Here is a 16,398-nt window from a genome sequence, read left to right as displayed (position 1 = left end):
GTTAAAACTGGTCTATCAGGACGCCGGCCATCGGTAGAGAATGGTATGACCTGATAAACGTGTCTGGAGCCCGACTAGATGGGTATCCTGGTTGTACAAATGGACGTGTGGGTGAAAGTGCCACCACATAATGGCAACCTCTCATCGATTGACCAGTTATTAAATTATATCACCGAACTTGAATACATTTCTGTGGTCCTAGACTGGAATTGTATTCATAAAGTTTTAGATGATCCACATGGACTGAAATGTGTTAGCTGAGAAGATCCATAATGTTCTAGGAGGTTCAAAAGTAGAAAGACATGTAGTAAAGTTGTAAATTTCTACATCAATGATCTCCAACCTGTGGTTCACCTTCTCTTCTGAAACTACATATCCATGTATGCCCTGGTATATGAAGCCTATGGGAATTTTTGCTTGTTTTTTTTTTTACTTAAAAGGTATTGTCCACATTTTAACAAATGTGTTGAGGACATGATTGTCTGTTCCTTACTTATGTACAAGTATTGCCTTACAGGTTCTCCTCCTGCACTTCTTCCCTCACACACTGCTCAGATCTCTCGTCCATACAACGGCTACTGATGGAGGAACACTTGACCAGACCTGTCCGTCAGTCTCCTTAAATTGAAAAACAGCTTTTCCAGTTTTCCCAGGTGTTGTGATTTTCCATTGGAGGATCTTGATGGACAGGTCTGGTCAGATGTACCTCCATCAGCGGCCATACTACTATGGACAAGAGAGCTGTGCAGTCTGTGAAGAAGGAGGAGGAGAACCTGTAATACTTGTATATTAGTAAGTGCCACAAAATCATGGCCCCAATACATTTGGTAAGATAAGGTTACCAGCCCTTTACAATTGTGTTAATTTATTATTATTTATCATTGCATAAGGAAAAGACATTTGGCTGCGATGTTACACATTAGTTTCTCAATAACAGAGCTTCCACAATATGATAGATTTATTCTAGGTATTGGCGCAACTCTTGCATATACATGCCAGTTCTGCCCACAGTTATTTTTCTCATCCTTCACATATATGATCAGCTTGGCTTAACATGCATGAGTTATCAACGGAGAGAACAAAGTAAACCTCTGCCAAACATTTCTGGCGGTAACTAAGGGGCAGACATAGACAGTATCTGGTCCCTGTGAAGAAATTGTATATGGGCCCCTACTGATTATCAGGTAATTTAAAAAGTAATGTAATCAGAAATGTAATCAGAAAATTGCCTATTGATTAAAGGGGCTGGCCATGACTTTAACATTGATGACCGTATCCTGGTATAGTGGCCGCGACAGGGTACTGCACATCCGACACCTATTAGAATCAATGAGGGGGTGGATGTGTAATACCCGGCCGAGACCACTATTCCATCATCGGGGATGAGCTTTGTGGGACATGATCACGCTAACTCATCTAATTAATAAGGACGTGTGTTTTTCCTTAAGCCAGAACTCTTAATCTGGAGACTGTGGGGACTGGAGTAAGATTTGTGGTGTGGCTCATGGAGGCGCACACCACTCGTTAGACTCTCCCGATTAATTAAAGGGGTTGCCTGGGATTTTGACTTTGATGGCCTATCCTTAAGTCATCAATGTCTGATTGGTGGGGGGTGTCACACCCAGCACCCCGGCTGATCAGCTGTTCCCAGTGTCAACGTCGACCAGAACTGCTCCATTACGGAGCTGCACACCATAGCTCCTTCATGACCGCATAGTGGCCACGGTCGGGTACTGCACATCTGCCCCTAATTCAAATCAATGTGAGGTGGATGTGCAGTACCCGGTCGCTGCCACTATTCTGCCGGCAGAGCTGAGCAGCGCCCTAACTGAGCAGATCCGTCTGCCGCTGACACCAAGAACAGCTGATTGGTGGGGGTGCCAGGTGTCAAATCCCCACCGATCAGACATTGATGGCCTATCCGAAGGATAGCCTTTAGTGTTAAAGTCCAATTTATTTATTTTGATGCTTTATGCTCACATTTTTGGGGTTGTGCGGCTTGTTAGAGAATTGCTGTCATGCAGCACCCAACCTCTCTGTTCTGCACTCTAAAAGGGTTTTTGGAGTAAAATAATGATTTGCTGCAGCACTCAGATAACCATGAGCAGCAGCTCATCATTGGAAGTCGCCTTACTGCTGCAGCCAGTCATTGGCGGTAGCAAATTGAACAGTGATATCTCTGCTTCCTGTCTCTTCTCAGTCCAGGGAAAAGTCTGTACCAGTAAGTATTACAGATTTATTTTTTTTTTACATTTCTAGTACCCCATTTACTCAGGGGCCTATACAGCCATCATTCAGGAGCAGATGAGAGGGGTTGGGGAGTGCTTGCAATATTCTGTAGAGCCGACGGTACTTCACTGTTAAGGAGTGCAGCAGCGGAGATTTGGCAAAGTGGTGTGCTGGATTTGCCTCGATTCTACTGATATTAACAAAATCTGCATAAATATGTTTAAATAGTTTTCCAGGTTACCTATCATGTACAGTCATAGCTGCTGAGAGTCCCCTTAAAGCCACAGAAGCACCATGCTCCAAACAGCCAAAGGAGGGTTTGGTGAGACAAGTCTATTCATGAGCGGTTCTCCTCCGACCTGTCTAAACGCTAGGAAAACAATGCGGTCTCACCACCAGCCATACTCGTTTAACCAACACAGCCCAGTGCACGCTGTGTTCCCCAGAACATTTTTCTCAAGGTTCTCAGACGTGCCTCATCCTGTCCTTGAAAGACAAGACAAATTATTAATCCTGTCTGTTGTTGAAATGATTGTGGAAGTGGTTAATGGAAGATGCTGCTAACAAAGTTTAGACAAAATACAGTATATATTCATACTACACCCAAAAATTTAAATATATTTTATGCAATATACCAACACAAAGTAGCAAGTATTTGTGAAGTGTAAAGGCAATGATATATGAGTTTCAAAATATTTTAAAAATATGTATGTGATGTGCATTCGCATTCAGCACCCCAGAGTAAATACTTTGTAGTATAACCTTTCATTGCAATTACAGTTGCAATTCTTTTGGGGTATGTCTGCTGTCGCCACCATGATTGATGGTGGGTATGGTGTTTTCAGGATAATGGGCAATGCTAATTTCCTCCCACATAGCGTTTTGCATTTAGTAAAAAAATTCTACTTTGATCCCATCTGAACAGAGCACCATCTTCCACACGCTGTCTATGACACCTACATGACTTTTGCAAACTGCAGATGGGACTTCTTACTGCTTGCTTTCAATATTGGCTTTCTTCTTGCCACTCTTACATAAAGATAGATTTGTGGAGTAAAGACTAATGGTTGGTCTGTGGACAGATTCTCCCACCTGAGATTTTTTTGTGGGTGCAGTTTCTGCATGGCTTTCCCGCCCTACCACTGACTGTACAGGGTAACAGTAGCATGGCTCTTTTCAAGTGAAAAGAAGATGGCTGCAATTTCCTGCTGAGAGCACCACTGCGATTGGACTGCAACTTAATCATAAACGATCCTTCATCTTATAATGTGGGACTACCTATATGCTCTAAAACATTTGAATACTTTTGCAACCATTGTTTTTATTGCTACATTGCATGTAAAATAAAATCAAGGAAAAATAGAAAAAACATCTCCTAGTCTATACAGAGCTACAATGCAAACCAGTATGTCTCCATGATAAATGATAATGTCGTCATGTGTTACTTTGGAGAGTAGAAAAGAGGGCATTTTAGGAAGAGAAATTTGACGGCAAGACCATGTGAAAGAAGTATGATCAGAGACTCTCATTCCAGCAATATGTCACTTACTGGGCTGCTTGCTGCAGTTTTGAATTAAAAATTTGTATCTGCTGCAGATATTGCAGTTCTCAGAATATTGAGTTCTGTATAACCCCACCCACACCACTGATTGGCAGCTTTCTGTGTACACTGTGCATAGGCATAAAGCTGTTAATCAGTGGTGGGGGCATGGCCGGACTATCTGGCAGCAGGTGTACTAGTCCTCTATTGATAATCTCCTGCTGATAAAACAGTGAGCAGCCTAGTAAGTGACACGTCGCTGGAACCCAGGTATCAGCCCCTACATCATGTTGCTCTCAGATTAGGTAGCAAAAACCTGGTGACCGATTCCCTCTAATGATTACATGTAGGACATGCAAGGTATGTGCAGCTCACATGCAGTAGGGGTATGGCTCATCACAAAAGAGCTGTGATAAGAGTTCTGTATATATATCTCTGGCCTCACCGATTACATCCTTGTCATGTATCTCCTTCAGTCTGTTCAGAGCTTCGGCAAAGCTTTCATTCGCCATATTGCCACACTTTTCGTTCACAGATTCTGGATTATAACCATTTAAATGTTGCCCTTAGAATAGAAAGAGATTAATTAATGTTATTCATGTCCTCACACATGACACCATTGCTGCCATTCCAATATATTATTAATAGAAGACATAGGTGAAGGGTAAGAGGGGTATGCAGCTGCAGTATCTCTCCCTCAGAGCATTGTGAGGGGAGAGGGGGGACATGCTGAGATTGTTTTATAGGGGTCAGATAGACAGGGCCCACTTTATTGCCCCCTATCCTTAGCATATTGGTGGGCCATACAGTGAGCGATTGTCCCAGTGACCAATTCTCTTAGGTATTTTGCACCTTACTTAACGCCTTTTGAAATAATTAATCCAACAGTCATTTAGTAAACTCCACTTTGAGCCTGATACCTTGTGGTTTAGTGACTCACCGATGGCTCGAGGCAATCCTGTCCAGAAATGGATGCGTTCGGTGGAGACCCTGCTGTGCTGTCAGGCATTTTGTCTGTGAACAAGCTGGCGATGGTGCCAACACATGGCGTCAATATACAGCCTCATGGATTTACTCTAAGCATTCGCATACCTTTTATACATAAATATACGACGCGTTTCACTCCCACCATTTTCCATCCTCCTTCCTTATTCTTACGTTCAATGGTAAAAAAAACCCCTGAATATTCAAACGTCAATTCTTTATGTACAAATTCACACCAAGCAGTTATCTGCATATAGCAAATTAAAACCCAACATGTTTCAATCTAGTTTTTCCTCTCTTTCGACTATAATACTTAGAGTAGCAGAAGCACTGCTTGCAAGCCCTCTTTCACACGTCCATTTATTCCCGGTACCGGAAAAACTGGTACTGGAGATATCCGTGACCGTGTGTGTACTACGTGTGGCAACCGTGTGCCACATCAGTACCACACGGACAGCCGCCGGGGAAGAAACGCTACAGTAAGCGCTGTTCCTCGGCGGCAGGTGCTGAAGCCAGCTCTCATCATTCTCCCCTGCTCTACCAGCAAGCAGAGGAGAATGATGAGCGTTATATTAAAGTCCGAACGACAGCAGGTGGGGGCTGTGGAATACCCCGATCATCCGCACCTTCTATCACTGTTATTAGTGACAGCAGGTGTTGGATGATAGGGGTAACAGTCCCAAAAGCCACCACCTGCTGTCATTCGGACTTTAATATAATGCTCATCATTCTCCTCTGCTTGCTGGTAGAGCAGGGGAGAATGACAGCCGGCTTCAGCACCAGCCGCCGGGGAACAGCGCTTACTGTAGCGCTTCTTCATTATGTCACACGGAGGACATCAATGTGTGTTCTCCGTGTGCATGTGTGCTGGACGTTTTGCCGCCCGTGCTACGGAAAAAATTGGACATGTCAGCGTGTTTTGCCCATGGACACATGGTCCGTGGAAGTACACGGACATGTGCATAGACCCATTCATTTGAGTGGGTCTGCTTGAGTACGTGTCTCCGGTTCATGTGAAAACTGTCACCACACAAACCGGAGACACGGACGTTCAAGATTCTTGAAAAATATGGACGGGATTCACATCAACCAGAAACACACATTACATATTGGGGCACAACGCGTTTCACTCCAGCTTTTCTTCTCCATATTCTACAGTACTACGTAAATCATAAAGACTACTTGTGACATTTTGAAGTAAGTATTATATTTATCTATGTAAAGTATAGACACACACTACATATTCGAACACAACACATTTCATGGCAGCTGTTTTTTTATTTTTTTATTTATTGTACTAAGGATATTAGAAGGACTATTTTTGAGACTATTTTTGAGACGTCTTGGAGAATCCTATTTCTTTAGTGAAACTAAACTCCCGATTATCGTGCTGAAATATTATCTGGGTTATGACTGTAAGCTGTGTGGAGCAGGTGAGTATTTGTCCTGTACACCCTGTGTGTCATTTGACCCATTGTAAAGAAAGATGACATAGCGAAGAACTTGTTATTTCACTTTATGTTGACTGTCTGGTTTAACTTGTGAGAAATAAAGGTTATCCACTCCTCTTATTTAGAGTAATGCCAAAAAAAGTTGTAATTCACCATAAGACCCCCTCCCCAAAAAAAGTATTTGTTTTCTACAACATCCCCACTAATGCCTGCCATTATTCTGATTAACCCTTTACTTCTAATAGGGCTGATATTGATTTTAAAACAAAATTTCTCCCAATTTATTGATTTTTTTTTTATGATATATCAAAAATTATGCTGATATGCGGTGCACCACGTCAGGCTACATCTCCGGTCAGGAGGGAAGGGGTGTTTTATACCCAGTCTATTATCAGACCTATGAACACCCCTGAACAAAACTTAAGAGATCGGTGACATATGGTGCCCAAATAATGCCATGAACCGTGCCACCAGAAGTGACCAGAGTATTACTGGAAAGGACACAGAACTGTTGGTACTTCTAATTCTGCACGTGATGAATGTTAGTTAGTAGAGGCTTAAAGGCAAATTAATTTTTTATGAATATATACACATCAGAATATTATCATTTAAAGGAGTCGTCCACTACATTTCATCACTGTGCTAATTTGTCTGGGGTGGTGGTAAAATGGAAAATAACATATACATTTTCTTTTACCGCAGAATTCTCATCTGAGTAAAGATATATTAAAGGGGTGTTCCCATATCAGATATTTATAGGGATAGGAAATACATCTATCCCTGATGCACACTGTCAGAGATAAAGCGGTGGCTGTGCAGGCGTGGCCATACCTCCCAACTTTTGAAAAAGGGAAAGCGGGACAAAGGCTGGCTGCCAGCTAACATAAAAATTCTAAGAAAATATAAAGCTGCACTCTGAATTGTTTAGAATGTGGTACATCTAGAAAATTGGAACTGCATTGTTATGTTAGCTGGCACCTATTCACACTAGTAGGGATGTGCTGGCCAGTCTTTTCTGTTTGTAGCAAACACATGTGACATATGCACTCCCACGCCCAATTCCAGCAGATTCAAGTGGTTTTAACTAGCTGGTTCCTTATTGCCCCATATACTGTAGGCTTTTTAGTCCAGGAGAGGTGTCTTATCAGGACAGGGACCCATCTATAAGGTACGCATTGACATTGCAAATGGGGTCATATACATTGGCCAATCTATGTTAATCGCATTCAGTGAATACTGTGTCGCTGATATCTGCACCCGACACCCCCACCCACCCAGGTACTATTTGACTCAGGCTCCATGCCCAGCGCCTAGTGCATGACCAGGCACATTTAAAGTGACTATGGTGTCACTTCTATTATCACACTGAATGCGATTAACTACTATACTGCAGTCTGTTACTGATGAAGGCCAGTGAGGCCGAAACATCTATAATTTTTTGGCTGCATTAAAAAAAAAAAAAAAAAAATTCTAGAAGTTGAGTGCCAAGTTTTCTTTATTAATCTATGATTACAGACGTCCCGTAATATTGATGAGGTACAACCTGATAACATTGTACTGCCAGCACCACCACCCATATGATGACCGGCTCTACACCTGATACACTACGTTGCGCGGTCCTGTAGATCTGTATCAGATGTAGAGCTGGTCATCCTATGGGTGGTGGTGCTGGCAGCTATTACAGACCTACATGACCATCCAACGTAGCGTATCAGGTGTAGAGACGTCTATCATATATCAGTAATAGCTGCCAGCACCACCATCCATAGGATGGCCGGCTCTACATCTGATACGCTATGTCATGTCATCATATACACCTGTAATAGCTGCCAGCACCACCATCCATAGGATGGCTGGCTCTACACCTGATACGCTACGTCGCGCCGTCATATACACCTGTAATAGCTGTCAGCACCACCATCCATAGGATGGCCGGCTCTACATCTGATACGCTATGTCATGTCATCATATACACCTGTAATAGCTGCCAGCACCACCATCCATAGGATGGCTGGCTCTACACCTGATACGCTACGTCGCGCCGTCATATACACCTGTAATAGCTGTCAGCACCACCATCCATAGGATGGCCGGCTCTACATCTGATACGCTACGTCGCGCCATCATATACACCTGTAATAGCTGCCAGCACCACTATCCATAGGATAGCCGGCTCTACACCTGATATGCTATGTCACACCGTCATATACACCTGTAATAGCAGCCAGCACCACCATCCATAGGATGGCTGGCTTTACACCTGATACGCTACGTCTCGCCGTCATATACACCTGTAATAGCTGCCAGTATTACCGCCCAGAAAATAAACAGATTCTGGTTGACAAAACAGGCCTGATTAACCCATGAATAAATGTTGTGTATACAAGCTGTGCCCGACTGCTCCACAATGGTGTGATCTGACCACTGCTGCATACCGCATAGACAGATGAGCAAGTCGTTCTGCGCCCGATCATTTGAACAGAATGACGCAAAACATCTTTAGAAGAATGATCGTCCAGCCAATTATTGACCCATGCAAAAGGGTCTTAATGAGTTAATCCCAGTTTTATAATTTAGGATACCCTTGTGCTGGAAACCCAGCGATCCTGAGAATGGGCCATCTGAGTGGAGACATGGCATACAGTCATGGCCAAAAGTTTTGAGAATGACACAAATATTAATTTTTACAAAGTCTACTGCTTCATTTTTTCTAATGGCAATTTGCATATACTCCAGAATGTTATAAAGAGTGATCAGCTTAACAGCAATTACTTGCAAAGTCAATATTTGCCTAGAAAATGAACTTTATCCCCCAAAACACATTTCAACATCATTGCAGCCCTGCCTTAAAAGGACCAGCTAACATCGTTTCAGTGATTGCTCCATTAACACAGGTGTGGGTGTTGATGAGGACAGGGCTGGAGATCAATTTGTCATGATTAAGTAAGAATGACACCACTGGACACTTTAAAAGGAGGCTGGTGCTTGGCATCATTGTTTCTCTTCTGTTAACCATGGTTATCTCTAAAGAAACACGTGCAGTCGTCATTGCACTGCACAAAAATGGCCTAACAGGGAAGAGTATCGCAGCTAGAACGATTGCACCTCAGTCAACAATCTATCGCATCATCAAGAACTTCAAGGAGAGAGGTTCCCTTGTTGCCAAAAAGGCTCCAGGGCGCCCAAGAAAGACCAGCAAGCGCCAGGACCATCTCTTAAAAGTGTTTCAGCTGCGGGATCGGGCTACGAGCAGTGCAGAGCTTGCTCAGAAATGGCAGCAGGCAGGTGTGAGTGCATCTGCACGCACTGTGAGGCGGAGACTCTTGGAGCAAGGCCTGGTCTCAAGGAGGGCAGCAAAGAAGCCACTTCTCTCCAGGAAAAACATCATGGACAGACTGATATTCTGCAAGAAGTACAGGGAGTGGACTGCTGAGGACTGGGGTAAAGTCATTTTCTCTGATGAATCCCCTTTTCGATTGTTTGGGACATCTGGAAAACGGCTTATTCGGAGAAGACCAAGTGAGCGCTACCACCAGTCTTGTCTCATGCCAACTGTCAAGCATCCTGAAACCATTCATGTGTGGGGTTGCTTCTCAGCCAAGGGAATGGGCTCTCTCTCAGTCTTGCCTAAAAACACAGCCATGAATAAAGAATGGTACCAGAATGTCCTCCAAGAGCAACTTCTCCCAACCGTCCAAGAGCAGTTTGGCGATCAACAATGCCTTTTTCAACATGATGGAGCACCTTGCCATAAAGCAAAGGTGAAACTAAATGGCTCAGGGAACAAAACATAGAGATTTTGGGACCATGGCCTGGAAACTCCCCAGATCTTAATCCCATTGAGAACTTGTGGTCAATCATCAAGAGACGGGTGGACAAACAAAAACCTTCAAATTCAGACAAAATAAAAGCATTGATTTTGCAAGAATGGACTGCTATCAGTCAGGATTTGATCCAGAAGTTGATTGAGAGCATGCCAGGGAGAATTGCTGAGGTCCTGAAGAAGAAGGGTCAACACTGCAAATATTGACTTGCTGCATTAACTCATTCTAACTGTCAATATAACCTTTTGCTACTCATAATATGATTGCAATTATATTTCTGTATGTGATAAAAACATCTGACAAACACACATAAAAACCAGAGGCCAGCAGATCATGTGAAAATATAATATTTGTGTCATTCTCAAAACTTTTGGCCATGACTGTACACACCACCGTTTTATTTATTGGATTTCTGGAAAGAGCCAATCGCTGTGTTTGGCTATGCCATAGTGGTGCGCTTGTTCACCCTCCACTCTATTTTGGCAGTTAATTTTTGACCCCCATTCTCTACATTGGGTGGGTCCCAGCTTTTGGGGTCACAGCCTTCAGAGCCTCACTGATAGGTGATAACTTTTAAAGATGAGAATAACTCTTTAAGGGGCTCCATAGTGTCAGGTTCTACATTCTGAGCTGAATATATTCTTCATATATAGGGTATATGGACCGCAGTTGTTGCCTTGATGAGACAATAAATAATGGCATTCTGGCCACCACTAGAGGGAGCCAAGGAGTTTACTGCATACTGTTCATACATTAAACTCATTAGTAATACTGTATGCAAAAAACTCCTAAACTCCCCCTAATGGTGACTAGGCCAACAGAATGTTATTATCTACCCTGGGAGATTGCAGATCTGTAGTCACCCAAAAAAATCTCCATCTTGCACACACGATCCTTCCTTTGTTGAATGGGGGAGGATTATTTTTCACCGCTGGAACGATTTATGAGAATGAGGGGTACTGCGGTATGTGAACGTTTTACTTTAATGTATTGGTCCACACAATGTAGCCTAGGTTTAAAGCGGTTCTATTAAAGTCACATAACTAGTTTCTACCAGATACAGCGCCAATCTTGTCCAGTGGTTTTGTGTGGTACTGCAGCTCAGCTCTATTTAATCATATTTAGCACCCCACAAACAAGTGGTACGTGTTTGGATACAGAGCAGCCATGCTTGCTAAGGAGCAAGTTTTCAATTTCCCTCCAGCACCCCCACTGGAGAAGTGAAGTATTACATGGTACCTATTGAAATCAATCAGCTCTCTGTGTAATGCACGGACATGCTGGGCCTGCCAGGCTGAGAAGCGCTCTTTATAGCCCCTCACTGACTTCTTGTAGCTAATTTGGTGATATGCTTTGCCACTCAGGACCTTAATATATTTGTTTTACACTGAGCATTTATTTAAAGGGTTTTTCAATTTCGAATTTTATCATAAAAATAGCAATTCTCATTTCTTTCCATCATTCCACTCCTGATGGTTGACCCCCGCCATTCTCTACTTTGCACAGAGATGACGACCCGACACAGAGACATGTGACCGCTGCAGCCAATCACTAACAGACTGATCACTGCTGATGTCAGTTATTGGCTGCACAGTTTACTTGTGTCTGTGTTGAAGAGTTGTTGCAGCAGGCAGAAGTAGAAACAGGTGGAGGAATCAAGCAGTATCAGGCCGGGATCACACATGCAAGGAATATGGCCAAGTCTCGCATGTTAATACCCGGCACTGCCGCCGGCACTCAGGAGCGGAGTGTGCGGCTCCATGTATTGCTATGCAGCCGCACGCTCTGCTCCTGAGTGCCGGCGGCATTGCCGGTTATTAACATAGAATCATAGAATCGTAAAGTTGGATGGGACCTCCTGGGCCATCTGGTCCAACCCCCTGCTCAAAGCAGGATTCGCTAAATCATCCCAGTCAGATGTCTGTCCAGCCTCTGTTTGAAGACTTTTATTGAAGGAGAACTCACCACCTCTCATGGCAGCCTGTTCCACTCATTGATCACTCTAACTGTCAAAATTTTTTTTCTAATATCTAATCTGTGTCTCCTCCCATTCAGTTTCATCCCATTGCTTCTAGTATTTCCTTGTGCAAATGAGAATAACGATGATCCTTCTACAATGTGACAGCCCTTGAGATATTTGTAGACAGCTATTAAGTCTCCTCTCAGTCTTCTCTTCTGCAAGCTAAACATTACCAAATCCTGCAACCTTTCCGCATAAGACAGGGTTTGCAGACCGGTCACCATTCTGGTTGCTCTTTTCTGAACTTGCTCCAGTTTGTTGATGTCTTTTTTAAAATGTGGCACCCAAAACTGACTTCACGTGATCTAGACTGTATGCTTCTGTTAATACATCCTAGAATTGCATTTGCCTTTTTTGCTGCTGCATCACACTGTTGACTCATATTCAGTCTGTGATCTATTAGTATACCCAAGTCTTTTTCACATGTGCTGTTGCTTAGCCCTATTCCTCCCATTCTGTATATGCTTTTTTCATTTTTATTGCCCAGATGTAGTACTTTGCATTTTTCCCTGTTAAAAACCATTCTGTTAGTTGCTGCCCACTGCTCCAGTTTATTTATATCTTTTTGGATCCTCTCTCTCTCTTCTCTTGTATTAGCTATCCCTCCAAGCTTTGCGTCATCAGCAAATTTAATCAGTTTATCGTTGATAAAGATGTTGAACAATACAGGGCCCAGGACAGAGCCCTGTGGTACCTCACTTGAGACAATCCTCCATCTCCATGTGCAGCCATTTACGACCACTCTTTGGGTCCGATCACTAAGCCAGTTATGAATCCACCTAACAGTTGCCTTGTCCATTCCATACTTAGCCATTTTTTCAATAAGGATTGTGTGAGATACTTTGTCAAATGCTTTGCTGAAGTGAAGATATTCTATATCTACAGCATTACCCTGAACAACCCAACATGCGAGACTCAGATGTATTCCTCACATGTGTGAGCTCGGCCTCAAAATAAGGCCGGGGTCATACTTGCGAGAAACTCGCAAGAGTCTTGTGTCTCAATACCCGGCACTGCAGCCGGCACTCGGGACCGGAGCGCTCAGCAGCATGGAAATACATGCAGCCGCACACTCTGGTCCCGAGTGCCAGGGCATTGAGATGCGAGACTCGTGCAAGTTTCTCACAAGTGTGACCCCGTCCCCGGCCTAAAATCGATCGAAAATCAGCGAATATTTTTTTCTTAAATTTTTATCATTTCGGGCCCTTTTTTTTTTTTAATTGAAAAAAAATTGTAGAAGTCAACAACGTTATACGTTGCCCAAAACTCTTGGCGAAACTGTACAGTAAATGACCAACATAATGGAGCCGATTGCGATTGGATGGGCCTGATCGTTACGGATCTATGGTCATCTTAAAGGGCGGCTATGACAGATGACTGGTCCGCTGGACGGCGGGCTGACAGAGTCTTGGGCTCTTTTTAGCTCCTGGAGTATTTCGTCAGGTCTCTTTGATTATATTTAATGACCTGCAGACAAAGACTGTTTATTCTCTGGCTGCTGGGGCGGCAGGGCTCTGCCATTCCTTCAGAGACATTCCACCTGTTTAGTGTGCGAGCACAAAGCGTCTCTTATGTGGCGGCCTCTACTCCTGCATTCCTGTGGGGTAACACTGGCGAAGTCACTGCCAACCTCAAGAGTCGGTAGAGTCATGTGCCTTCTACAGCCATTAACTGTTAACCCTTTATACATAAAGGATGAGAAATAGTGCCACACCTATCTATGGGTTGTGTCTGGTACTGCAGCCAGCTCCCTTGAATACCAATACAACCTCTGGATAGGCGTGTTGCTGTTTTTGGAAGAAAGCGGCTATGTTTTATTTATTTTTTTTTTAAATCTTGGATTAAAATGCCCTCCTCTGTCATGGGAGACTATTTTTTCCATTGCAAATAAAATACATTTTATCTTAAAATCAGGTCTAGTTGGATGTCCTGTGTCCGAGTACATAATCTTTATATAATTGTGTCACATGACACTATATCAATGTAATGTAAAATCTATATACACGTGGTCACTGATATGTATGGACAGCTCTGTCCAGCTTGCTTACATATAGTGCTATGAGTATACATCACCGCACCAGCAGTGATAGACATTGGGCCTTTATTAAAGGGTTGACCATATTATTATAATAATAATAATAATAATAATAATAATAATAATAATAATAATATTAAGAATTTTGAAACAGCGCCACCTCCGTCTACAGGTTTTGTGTGGTATTGCATTCAAACTCATTCACTTCAATGACACTAGCATGCAATAGCCGATATAAACCAATAAACAAGGGTGGTGCTGTTTCTGGAAATATACATTTTTTAATATATTCCTGATCAATATATAATGCAGCTATATTCATAGCTATTAATTATTTATATATAAATTATATATATTTAAAATGTATAGTGTTATAATACATATATATTCTATATACTCCTCTGCATACATTGGGCCACCAAAATCAATGATAGCCACCATGCTCTTGCATCATTTTGAAGGTCACACCATGCACCCCTGACCACATGTTCCTCTTCCTCTAGGACCCTCACAGACTGATATGAGTGATGGCTGACCACCACTCAGGTCTGTTCCTCCCATACTCTGCAGTCCTGCCGCCGTCTGTATCTTACATTACAGCCACACTATATCTGCCTACCATAACCGTAAATGCACAACACACGTGTCACTTACATATCCCTTGCAGACACCTCCAGTCCCCCAGGGCTTGGCGTCCACCGACTTCAAATTTGGTAAATTTGGAAGCGTCTCCGCAGCCTGATATCAGCCAGCAGTCCGACCGCACAGACACCAAACACACAAATAAAATAAATTTGTCTTTTTTTCTTTTTTTTTTTCTTCCTTTCTTTTTGACAAACTCGTTCAACAGGTTTAAGTTCCTTCATCCCTGCAGCAGGAAAGAGGCAAACCATAGCCAAAGTGGACAGACCGGTCCTGCTGTTTCCCAACAAAGCTGCAGAACTCGTATGGTGCTGGCCGCAATAGAGATACGATTGTAGTATGGGAATCTAGAGGTGAAGGCTTTGCCACATTCACTCTAGACCTTAAACAGCTTTTCCCCTATAAATACAAAATATGTAAATCCTTCTTGTCCTCCTCTGTCAAGTTCTACCCAGTGGTCTTGTTCCTCAAGACAAGTTGTATGATCCCAATTTATCTTTCACAGGTAAAATTTGTCTTCAGTGAAAACAGATTTTCCCATTCCTGATATAGGAGATGGCAGTTGATGCTCATAAAGTTCTATGGAAAAATGTAACTGCCATATCCTGGGAACTTATTTGTGTGTGCCTATAGCTTCCCCTTCTCCATTGAATTTTAAAAGCACCAACTGCCATCTATCTCAGTAATGGTGAAATCCGTCTTCACTGAATACAGATTTTATCCATGAATCGAGAGTGAAAGATCAGTCTAGGACAGCGGTGGCGAACCTGTGGCACACATCCTCAGAAAACAGCAGAAAGAAGGCAGCGATGTTTACCTGCCCAGGCCTATGCACTATTAGAATGCAGCAGATCCATGTAGTTAAGATGGCGGTAACACAGGTGCAAAAATACCGATGAGACAACCACTCACGGCCTACCAATCCATGGAGGGGATGGTTGCTTGGTATATTATTGCACAATAGAGGCTTGCATGGGGCGCTGTTCACATACAGGTGATGCACAGCATCCAGGTTAAAAGCTTATTAGTGACCCCCATACTATTTGATCAAGCGGGCTGCCCAGCGCTATCCAAATGCATCCCATGTGAACAGACACCACAGTTTACAAGACCAAGAATAGTATGGGCGTCACTAATAGGCTGGGGTCACAATTGCGAGTGCAGCGTGAGTCTCTCGCCTTAATACCCAGCACTGACGCCGGCACTCAGACCGGAGCGTTCAGCTGCATAGAAATGCATGCAGCCGCACACTCCTGTCCTGAGTACTGGCGGCAGTGATGGGTATTGCGGCTCGAGTTTCTCGCATTGCGCTCTCAAGTGTCACCCCGGTCATTGGCTGTTAACCTGGATGCTGTGCATCACCTGTATGTGAACAGCACCCCATACAAGATTCTATTGCGCAATAACATACTAAGCAACCACCCCCTCCATGGGATTGGTAGGCCGTGAGTGGTTGTCTCATCAGTATTTCAGCACCTGTGTTACCGGCATCTTAACTATATGGGTCTGCTGCATCCTGATAGTGCATATGTCTGGAGGCCTGGGCAGGTAAACATCGCTACCTTCTTTCTGGTCTTTTTTGAATTTTTGGAGCATTTTCAGTCCTCTTTTAGTGATTTTGCTGTCATGCGTTCTCAGACACACATCCAGCTGAAGTGTATTGCGGTACATGA

At 43.2% G+C, this 16,398-nt stretch overlaps 1 protein-coding gene across 3 annotated transcripts in view; it reads right to left on the bottom strand.

Annotated features, from left to right (window-relative positions):
* Nucleotides 1–14,874, bottom strand: part of RBBP8NL (RBBP8 N-terminal like) — a 36,930-nt gene extending 22,056 nt beyond the window's left edge. For 2 of the 3 annotated variants that reach the window (XM_073580938.1, XM_073580940.1), the window contains exons 1-2: nt 14,738–14,873; nt 4,215–4,334 (exon numbers count right to left, since the gene is read on the bottom strand). In XM_073580938.1, the coding sequence (XP_073437039.1) occupies nt 4,215–4,281 (67 nt within the window). In that variant the 5' untranslated portion in view covers nt 4,282–4,334; nt 14,738–14,873. Of the gene's footprint in view, nt 1–4,214; nt 4,335–4,709; nt 4,795–14,737 lie in introns of all 3 variants that reach the window. The other variant, XM_073580939.1, reaches the window with a different exon arrangement.
* Between the last annotated feature and the right edge of the window lie 1,524 nt (nt 14,875–16,398).

Source organism: Dendrobates tinctorius, unplaced genomic scaffold (genome assembly GCF_039654945.1).
Source record: "Dendrobates tinctorius isolate UK_male_01 unplaced genomic scaffold, ASM3965494v1 ptg000065l, whole genome shotgun sequence".
NCBI lineage: Eukaryota > Metazoa > Chordata > Amphibia > Anura > Dendrobatidae > Dendrobates > Dendrobates tinctorius.
The sequence above is the reverse complement of the archived record's forward strand: the minus strand, read 5'-3'. Positions and strand labels throughout refer to the sequence as shown.